General features: G+C 44.8%; 1 protein-coding gene across 1 annotated transcript in view; it reads left to right on the forward strand.

Annotated features, from left to right (window-relative positions):
• The window catches only part of PPIL2 (peptidylprolyl isomerase like 2), a 68353-nt gene extending 58055 nt beyond the window's left edge, over positions 1-10298 (forward strand). Inside the window, exons 17-20 of the mRNA XM_040080975.2 lie at positions 6402-6474; positions 6613-6675; positions 7155-7294; positions 8948-10298. Of these exons, the coding sequence (XP_039936909.1) occupies positions 6402-6474; positions 6613-6675; positions 7155-7294; positions 8948-9041 (370 nt within the window). The 3' untranslated portion in view covers positions 9042-10298. The remainder of the gene's footprint in view (positions 1-6401; positions 6475-6612; positions 6676-7154; positions 7295-8947) is intronic.
• The last annotated feature ends 491 nt before the right edge of the window (positions 10299-10789 follow it).

Genomic DNA, 10789 nt, shown 5'->3' on the forward strand with positions numbered 1-10789 from the left:
ATTTAGAAACTGAGATAATGTAAACCAACTGACATGTCTTTGCTCTGCACAGAGCGATGAGGAGTATTTACAGGGGGCTGCTGTCTGCAGAGGGTCCTGCCTGCTGCTGCCCTGGGCTCTGTCCCTCCTGCAGGAGCTACAGGAACCCCACAGCCAAAGCACCACAGAGGCTCAGGCTCCTCCTTGGTGTGCTTTATGAAATCTAGGTGCAAGCATGTCCCTTCCATGTTGTTATTATGTTTTCTGTTGCAATGGTTCACAGCTCCTGTGGATCAGAGACCTGCTACATTTTATAAGCAGAAATAGAAACATAATCTCTGTCCCTGAGAGCTGTGTAAGTAGAAAAGAGATTGCAGATAGATACAGGGGAGTTGTGACAGTGACCGATTTCAACCTAGCTTCCATCACCTTTGGAAAAAGAAAGACTCTGGAAAAAAACCAAATTGCTTCATCCATGGTTTTGGGAGCCTGTTCCAAAGCTAAAGGCACACATTAAAAAGTGCATGTTTAAAATAGTAGTGGAAAGTGATCAACAGAAGGAGAAAAATGCTTTCAGAATTTTGGATGAGGTTTAGGACAGGCAGGGCATGGTGGGCTTGAAAATGAGGGCATGTTGCAGATATGAGGTGTGATAAAAATGAAGGGCAATAAAGGGAGCGGAGGGAAAAGTGCTGTGGTCAGAGTGGCAAAGCTGGAAACGATGTGTACAGCAGTTCTGTGTGTTTATTAGAGCATCACCTGTGTTTGTCCAGAGCTGAGAGAAGAAAGTGGCAACTGAGACAGGAGATGAGTATGTCAAGGACAGTTTTCTCTTTTGTATGAGGCTGTACATATCTGCTTACGTGCATAACTTCTCATGTCTCTCGAGGCTCCTGCTGCTCATTCTTCAATTCTCTTGTTCCCAGAAATAATGAACAAGGTGGTTTGGGAAACCTCAGGCTTGGTCAGACTGGAGGCATCAGTCAGTAGCTGACATGCACTCAGCTTATTCTTCTCTTTTATCATCTCTTCTCCCCTTTCCAGATGCTTTTGTGGAAGGGAGTTCTTCCCTTGGATCAGTATCACTCTGTATTAAGTATTCCTTTAACCTGTTTAATGCTTTCTACTGCAATTCTGTACACTGGGGCAATGAAAGTAACTCCTGTCCTCTAAAGTAATTAGCTACATAAAGCAACTGCCAGTCATTATCCAGTTACCCAGGTACTGTTGTATAACACAGTGTCTGTTTCCACTTGCAACATTCCCTGTATGTTTTGAATCAGTAAATCCCAGTTGCTTCTAAGCTGGAAAACTCATGTTCTTGTGGCTCTTCTGCTTTAGTATATCTGAAGATTGGAGAAGTTGTGTGACAGCAGAAGAGCTCACTCTGTGAAGGGAGACTGACCTAATTTTGCACTGCAGAGTCTGTTCCCCAGACACTGGGACAGGAGCAAAGAGCAAAGGTGGGGAAATGAGCCAGGCCTCCCTGTGGAAGCCGTGGCTGTGGTGTCCTGCAGCACACGAGCACTGTGCTGTGGGAGCTGCATGAGGGCTGCTGTCCTTTCCAAAACAGTTGTGTGAGCTCTGAAGAGGGACCTGTGCCAAGGCAGGGAAGTCCTTTCGTGCCAGGTTCATCTGTTGAGTCTAGTTTCAATAAGCTTTTTTCCTAGTTGTTTTATTTTTTCAGCACCTTTTATTACTGTGTCTCGCCTGTTAGATGAAGCCCTTATCTAGCAGAGAGATGGAAACGTTTTGGCTGCATCCTTGTTGCACATTTGAATTGCTCTCTCCATTGCAGATTGGGTGTATGCAGAGAAAACATTTTGTCCTGAGCATACGTGTTTGTGCACGTGTTGTTCTCTGTGCGTGTGTATATAAATGTATGTTCTCCTTTTTATAAAAATAACCTTCGGGGCAGAATGTGTTTACAAAAGAGTGATTTTTCTTTCTGGTTTCTGTTTGTAGTTTAAAGCTTTTTTTTTTTAAAAAAAAAAAAGTCCAGACATTGTTCTTGTATCATTTTCTGACCAGGAAACTCTATCATGTTGGCCCACTGCCACCCCCAGCATTGCAGAAAGCTTAATTCCTATAATTCTTCCAAACAAAAGTATGAGAAATAGGTTCATGTGTGAATATCTCTGGGCCTGCAGGGGAGATGCAGTTTTCTTTGGGGCAGCACTAACCAAGGTCCAGTGAGACCTTCATTGGCATATTGCAAATGGATAGAGCCTGCTCTGAGTATTTCTCTTCTGCATCGTGCAAAGGCATTGGCAGTGGCTATGAAGCAAGGTTACCAGTTTACATAAAGGAGCCGTAACAGGAAGTAAGATGTTAATAACACATCTAAATGTGAAGTGCAAAGATTTCCAGTGCTAACTTAGCCAGCACGAGAAAACAGAATTGCACGAGTAAGGGCACACTTTTGTTTTCATTCCAATGCTAACAGAAAAAAATACCCTAAATGTACCTGCCTTGTCGTTCATGCTTAAATGTAATGCAACATTTATCAAGCTCCTCTAAAAATACAAGCTGTCTCAGGGTTGCTGAGCTAAATATATAGTTGAGATCATCATTTCTCTGTTCAACATCTACTGGAAGCACACAGCAAACTCTCGGTTTCACTGGTTGTTCTGATGTGAATGGTGTCTTGAAAGTGTCCCCCTTTTCGCTGTAGGGTGTCACCTGAACACCTCTTTAAACCTCAGGTTAGGACAAAGCATGTATGACACCTTCTAAAGGGAGCAGAGCCAGAGGCAGTTCAAAGGTTAAACTTGTTTATGCCCTCTCCCTTCCCTTCCGTGCTGGCTCCCAGCTTGGCAGAAGTGACATTGCACGAGACCAGACAGCACAGTGTGAACAGTCACTGTGTCACACATTTAGCACGTGTAAAGAGTATAAAGGGATGCGAGTCTGAATTTCTGCAGTCTGATTATTTTTTTTTTTAACTGAAATTTATGTACAGATTTCCTTGATTATTAGAATAATATTAAGTAGTGGCTCACTCTTTGGAGGATTTTTAAAATGGTTTTTTATGTACTGATCTGATGGTCTTATCTACATATAACTTATATGGGCTTTTTTCTTGGCCCAAAATAGGTGTTGTTGGGCAGGCGAAGAATCCCAAAAACTTCTCTGGTGTGTTGGTTTCCTCATTCTGAGAGGAACAGTTGCTGTGAGGGATGTCAGTGCATGGGCTTTGACACGTTATATCTCATTGAACTGATTTTAGTGCTGCAATGTAACATCATGAGATTTAACAATAACAACATGTAACGTTTCAAGGGCCTGCGTGTACCTTGTCTCTCTTAGATCAGAGGAAAGCTTGCAAAAGCTTTACAGTTTGGAATATCCAATTTCTTTTGCATTTCTCTGACTGCCAGGTTAGTGTGTAGTTCAATTTTTACTGGATGGGTGATGTTTGCAATCAGATCTTGTCCTTTTTGGATGTTAATTTTTAGTGGTGAGATACCAGCCTCAGCCAGGCCTGACCCTGACAAAGCTCCCTGAGCAAAAGTGACTTGTAGATTATTTCCTGTCCCTTTGGTCAGAGCTCTCTCCTCTGAGCTGGTGGTTTGTATTCAAATTAGTTTTTATTTTTTGTCAGTATTGCTGCAGTGTCTTTATAAAGACAAAAACATATATTGAGAGCTGACTGTGCTGACAGTGTAATACAAAGAGATACTCTGTGCAAAATGGTGGAGAATGCAAGGGAAAGAAAAGGAAGCAATTTTCCATTTGAGAGACAAGAAGTGAAGAAGAAAAGAGAATGACATGCTCTGTACGCATAACAACTTTGTCTTCTTCCCCATTAGGCCTTTACAATCATGTCAAAATAGACTATTTAGGTCATTTACTGATGACCTGTGGTTGCCATGTCTATCACAGCCTTTCAAAATGTACAAGTGACGAAATATTACCAATAAAGTTTAATTAGCAAAGCAACTGAAGATCTGGTAGCATCAGTAAAATGCATTAGGGCTAATATTGTGGGAGGTCTAGCTATGGGCTAAGGGATTACTCAGCTGAGATTGCCAGTGCACAGCTGATCTGGCCATTTCAAATGATCAGAAACCTAATTAAATGAAAACATACAAGCACATAATGAGTGAGCTGTTGGCTAGAAAATCCTCTGATATTAAATCAGAAGTTTCCTTTGGGGCAGTTAAAATACAGCGACTATATCTTGGGCTGGGTGTTAATCAGTGTTATAAGTGAATCTGATATTGGCCTGGAGAGAGATTTTAAAATTGAGGTTTTGTTATGAGCTTTCCAAAGTTCATACAGGGTCCTCAAGCCCTGTGCAGCCTCCCCCAGTCTGCTCCCTCCAGTCACAGATGGCTGAGGCTGTTCTAGCCTGCATCCATGGGATTTAATTGCACCTAAAAGTCACAGCCTGATTACAGAGTGTCAGCAGGCCCTTGGGGAATAAAGTTTGGAGTGGCACTGAAACATGAGCAAGCACAGCTGTGCTGGGGCAGGGCTGAGAACACCCTCTGTGTGTCAGTTCACTCTCTGGTGGGGTCTGTCCTGTTGGTTGTGGTGACAGCCTGTCCCAGCCCACGGGGTGGCACTGAGGGCACTGGGACTGCTGTACCAAGTCTATTTCTCCATTCTGTCAGCTGAGACCATGGCAGGTGAGAGTCAGAGGCCTCTCCTGGTGCTGGCTGGGCAGACTCTGCCATGCTGGGACTGGACTCATGCCTTTGAGGGGGAAATACCCTGGCATGAGTGTATAAAGTGTATAAAGGTGACTCTGAATATCACGTGTGTTTTTGTCAAGGCATTGCTTATTTCTCTGATATGGAAGCAGAGTTAGGTGATAAAACGCTCCACATATTCCACCAAATTGGTATCCATTTTCCCCACCAGCTTCATTTAATTAGATTTTCCCCCACTTCATCTGCCCAGCCTACCCATTGTGGTGCTGTAATCCCAGTAACAATTAGGCTTCACAACAGTTGCTCCCCTGTGGAAGCTGGGGGATTGCTGGCTCTTGGTTCGTCCTGTCCCAAAGGCAGCCCTCAGTGGCCAGTTCCTGCCTCTGCTGCTGATCTCCTGGCCCCAAACTCCCCTGGCTCCTGGAGCAGTGTTTTTGAGAATTATGGCTGCTTCTCATTGTCCCACAGCTGTTAATATGGGCTGCATTTTTGGTTCCTGGCCATGTGGCTCGGCTCTATTAAAACAGATGTTGTCCAGCTACAGCCTCCTTTGCTAATGGATCTGGATCACTTGGCATCAACAGCCTGTCTTCCTCTTTATTTACTGCTCTTCTAAGAATAGCTGTTTTCAAATTTAGTTGTGGCTGATGAGGTGGATAAAAGTGTTGAATACCCTGGGACCAAGAGCTGATCCCAGCAGGACCCCTCTGAAACACACTGACTCAGTGGTTCCTGTTTAAAATTAGATTTTGACACCTGTCAGCCAATTTTTTATTTAATGTGTACTTGTATTCACTTTATATCATTCTGGTTCCTCAATCAAAATATCAGCCGCCTTCCAGAAGTCTGTTCCATGGACACTGTTATCCCTGTTAACCACATCTGTTGTCTCAAAGATAGAAGGTTGTTTGACAGACACTGTTTTCCACAAAACCTTGTTGATTGCTGTTACTTATTTCCTTTCTTTCTTAATCATGTCCTGTCTCCGCTATTCCATTATTTTGCTGGGAAAAATGACAGGATGACAGGATTATAATTATCTGGGTTTCCCCATTTATCCTTTCCAAACATGCTTTTCTAGAACATTCCCATTGTTCCACACTTTTTTTTGAAAATAAACATGCAACAAGTTCAGAAAGCCTTCAGCCTTAAACATTTTCAAGCAAGTGTTTGGATATGTTGACTTGAAAAGTGAGAAGCCAGGGATCTGAGTCCCTTCTAGGTGACAACTGCTTTGGGAAGTGTCCTGGCCTTTCCCTGTGGCTGTGACTTGATGCTCTGCTGCCTTCCCAGAGCCCTCCTGAGCTCACAGTCATGTTCTTCTGGAGGGATCCTGTGCTTTCAGTGTTAGTGCAGACAGCTCTGCCACTGCCCTGCTGTGCTGCTGTAGTTACCGTTCTCTTCCTGATAACACTCTTAGGTCTCATATACAATTTAAAAACAAAGAAGAAGAAAAGACTTGTTCTTCATCTGGCTGGTTTGTGTGGCTTCCAGGTTTTGGGCTTAGCTTTGCCTCGGAGCGTTGGACTTTTCCATGTTATGTTTAATATTAAATTCAAATCCCAATCTGAGGGAAAAATTCTTCCACACTGAATGACATTATCTTAGGTCTTCCAAACACAGTTGCTGATTCCCTTCTCCCCAAACATGATGATTTAAAAATCTGCTAGAGTAATGGGCATAAATGGGATATGTTAAAGGTAAGGGTGTAGGAATATTTTGAGTATGTTGTGACAACTGGATAACATGTCCTTCCTCTTTTAGGGTGGTTGGTGGCTTTGAAACTCTGACTGCTATGGAGAATGTGGAAAGTGACCCAAAAACAGACCGTCCCAAGGTATGTGTGAAGCACTGGGGGCCCTGGCCTCACACGGCAGTGCTGCTCACTCTGCTGACACTTCTTGAAACCAAAATAGGGGGAGCTGGCACAACTTAATCAGCAGATGGAATTGCTGTTCTTCTCTTCTGCTTCCAGGAGGAAATAAGAATTGAGACAACAACCGTTTTTGTTGATCCCTATGAAGAGGCAGATGCACAGGTGAGGTTGCTTGGTTGGTTGAGAGGTTTTTTGCAAAGGCCAAAGCTTTTCTGGGGAGAACTTTGCAACTTAATGCCTTTTCTTTGCACATGGGCAGCCCCCTGGCCCATCTGGTTGCCAGCTAAGATTAAGCAGCTGCCATTCAACGTTGCCTTTTTGCCAGGATCCCGGTAGCCCTTTCAGCGGAGAGTTACTCTTGTAACTGAGTCTGGCTCAGCTCCCAGTCCATCAGACTTCTGATGATTTCCTATCAAATGCCCCCAGTAGCTGTGGGTAGCTGCCAGTGAGCAGGAGTCTTGCTATAATGGCTGCAGATAGCCTGTTTGTAGTGGCCCTTGAGGGCTGTCTCCTAAAGCCTGCCCTGTAATCTCAGTGCTGATTGCTGGTTTAGAGTACTTTAAACCTTCAAAGAATTGTAGACATTTTCTCCTTATTCTGCACTATCTCTTGCAACAGATTGCACCCTTTGCTTCCCACAGGTCGCCGCTGAAAGAGAGAAGTTCCAGCAGGAAGAAGAAGCAGCCAAAATAAAAGCTGAGGTGGTTCCACCAAAGAAAGAGGTTCAGACTCCTAAAACTTACCGGCAGGGAATAGGAAAATACATCAACATGGCTGCAGCGTGAGTTCCCTGTCCTTATGATTTTTGCTGAATATTTTAGGTGCCTTTCCTGCTGGATGCCATTGCTCAGATGTTTGGTTTGGGCCAGCAAAGATACCCTCATGTAGTCCTAACAGTCAAGAGTTTACTTCACTTCTGTTGTTTTTCAAGGTCACACATTAACTGAGCTTCTCTTTTAGCCCTTGAACAGGACCAAGCTGGTCTTTAAAAGCATTTGCTGACTTCAGAACTATAGATACATTTCCAGAACTCAGAAGTCTTTGAGGAACTGTACTGTGTCACTTCCTACACCATCTTTTAACCTCTTCCTTTTCTGCAGCTATTTCTGAAGACCACAGTCCCACAGATGTTTCTCTTTTAGCAGCTTCTGCCCTGCACAAAGTAGCTGCCCCAGGCCCCCATCAGTTTGCTGCTCAGGTTCCCTGTTCAGTCTCACAAACAACTGTACCAGTACAGCTGCAATGGCTGGAAAGGGGAGCAGGTTCCCAGGCTTGCTGTGAGAGGACAGGGCAGCTGGGTAGCTTCCGGGAACCTGGCTGGTTGGACAGGCTTATCCTAAAGCAGCCTCTCCCAGACACCCGTTGTACCCCTGTCAGGATTGGCAGCACTGCTTTCTTTCCTAAGGACAGCACAGAATCCTGGCTGAGCAGCAGCTTAGCATGTGTTTTGGAAAAATTAAAGTAAATGCCTTCCACTTGATTTTTAGCAGACTTCTCTAAAAGCATTTGCAAAAATGCTGTTGTCTGTTTGCTACGTAAGGGCCTGTATTTTTGCATATACAGATCTGGGCAGCCATTTAATCAGCTTGTATGTGCCTCTGTCACTTACAGGCATTTGCATAACGGTGAGAACAGAAATATGTTAGCTCAGGTAGGTCAGTTTAGTGTGTCAGTAAAATTTTCCAGTTGCAGAATATTGTGTGTCCTTTAAAATACTACGTCCAGCTTAAAACTGCTGTCACGCTGCACTCGTATTTACAGAAATCCAGCATTTGTGGCTCTATGAAAAACACCAGGTAGTGTAGAAAGGACCTTCAGTTATTGTAGCCTGTTCTGGCAGATTTAAGTTTCTGTGTTCTCCCTATCAGCTACTGATATCTGACTAAAAACCACAGCACATGGGCTGGCTGCACAGCGTTCCCTGGGGTTGCAAGCTCTGCTCAAGAGAGGCTGGTAATAGCAGCAGCAACTACAACAGGCTGGGCTCAAGAAACAGGAAGGATCAGAAGAGCTCTCCCAGCTGCTTTATGCCTAGTTCCCCATAAATCCCTTTGCTGCCACAAGTGCAGGTGAGAAGGCATGGAGAGAACTCATGGCTCATGTTTTCCTGACCATGCTAAAAAGGTACAGCTGTTAAATCTTCAGCTCTGTCCTGGAGAATTTTCTGTGCTTTGAGCACATTCCTGGGAGTGTTCAAAGCCTGATCCAAATCATCCTCGGGGACTCATTGTCCCTCTTTTTGGGCATGCCAAAGACCCCCAACCCCTGCAGTCCCCATGCTGGCACGGAGCTTGCACTGCTGTCTAGTTGACAAGGGATGGGCTGGCTCCAGTCTAGCTGGTGCTGGGAGAAAGCAGGCAGAACAGGCATCCAAGCTGCCCTGGTCCCACTGGCAGTAAAGACTCCCTGAGAGCTGTTTTCATTCTGGCCGCAGGAAGCGCAGCGTGGAGGATGATGGGCCCTCAACCAGCACAGCTGTGAAGAAAGAGAAGAAGAGCACAGGCTTCGGGGACTTCAGCTCCTGGTAGCAGCGTGGGGAGCCCAGCACTGGGGCAGCACAGCGCAAACAGGAGCCTCCCACGTGGCCCCAGAGAGCCCAAAAGACTGTCTGTCCTGGGGAGGGAAGGCACCAGCCTGCCCTTCCACTGGCAGAGAAAACTGCTGCTTTGTTGAGGCTGGTTAATGTGGCTTTGTTTTCTAGAGAGCACATTCCCCCACTGCATCTTCCTCGAAGGCCGTTTTGTTGTTGTTTTGCAAAGCAGGGAGCAGGCAGCCCAGCTCCCCAGGGATTAGCTGGAGCCCTTCTCTGCACGGCTGGCAGCAGAGCAGGCAGAGCCCAGCCTTGCAGGGCACTACTGCAGTGAACAGCTATGGTGGTGAAAGAGCTCTTTTTACAGGTAATCGTTCCCAGACCAGCCAAGTGTGCCAAGCAAGGGAATGAATTAATGTGCTGGGAAGCTCCTGTGCTGCTGGAGAGCTCTGTGGAGCAGCTCCAGCCTGTCCTGCCCATACCCTGCAGCTGCCTCCTGCTGGTTCCCAGCAAGGACCAATTTTGTCTGGACTGACTGCTGTCATCTGCGAGGCCTCGCTCACTCAGGAGCTCTCTCGGTACCCGTTAAAGCCTCCAACAGCCTGGGAAGCTGCAAAATCTGCATGAGGAGCCTGGGGCAGCTGCACCACCTGCTCCTCCCAGTGGCTGCCCTTCCTGAGCCACTGTACAGCCAGAGGTGCCAGGATGCACCAGTTCACACCTGCCCTCAGGTGCCAGAAACTACAGCCTTGAGCAGCTGAGAGGAATAGAAACAACTCTTTTGTTTGTTTTTCGTAACACCCATCCCTAAAGCCTGGTCCTTGCAGGGTAATGCACCCCATAGTCTGCTCCGATGTCAGGCTTCCCATCATTAGGAAAAACCACATAATGTAGCTGACAGGCATCTCAGATATTTCCATTGCATACCCACAAATTATTAGGAATCTTAATAAAGGCCTTATGAGGTAAAGAGATCAGCCTGTGAAGTTTTAATCCCAAAGAATCTGTGAGTTACCATAACTTAGATGTAGCAGGCTAAATCCTGAATATCACTTCCAGTTCATCTTAGGTGTTCCCAGATAAGAGAAATGCCTTCCATACCTCCTGTGTGGCTGAGGAGAAAGTTTTGTAATCCCCTTTGGAACAATACATTTGTATCGGTGGTTCCATCCTTTAAGAAAATACTCCATTTATAGGAAATTGCTGTAAAAACTTTTGGAAATATTTTGCATTAAATGTTTTTATTTTCTTTTGAGTGCTTGACTTTGACTGTTCAACTGTTATTTCCAAGATCACAGCATTGCAAAGTTGATTGTTTTACAAGGAAATGATTCATTCTTGCTTTTTAAGATGCTCATAAGGAATTCTGGGATCTCTGCGGATATGATTACATCTTTGTTAAATTATAGGAAGTCCAAACTAATTTGAAAGAATAATGGGGGGAGTTTGTTTTGCAAACGTCTAAGTTTGAAATAACACATTTGATTAGTGGAACGGGGGATTTGATGGTACTTTCCTAAAGCTGAGTTTTTTCTGTCTTATTGGAACCTCTTGTTTCTCCTGCGCTGGCCCTTTCATGATAAATTGTTATTGATCCCCTTTACCTAACTCATACTTTTTGAGTAGTCAAGTTCACAGCATTGCTAGAGCTGGGAGAGGCAGTTTTATGAATCCATAAGGATAAAATGCTGGGTTTGTACTAGATTAAAATGGAGATTATTATGAAAGAAAAGAGCTTTTGATTAC

Source organism: Hirundo rustica, chromosome 17, assembly GCF_015227805.2.
Source record: "Hirundo rustica isolate bHirRus1 chromosome 17, bHirRus1.pri.v3, whole genome shotgun sequence".
Taxonomy (NCBI): Eukaryota; Metazoa; Chordata; class Aves; order Passeriformes; family Hirundinidae; genus Hirundo; species Hirundo rustica.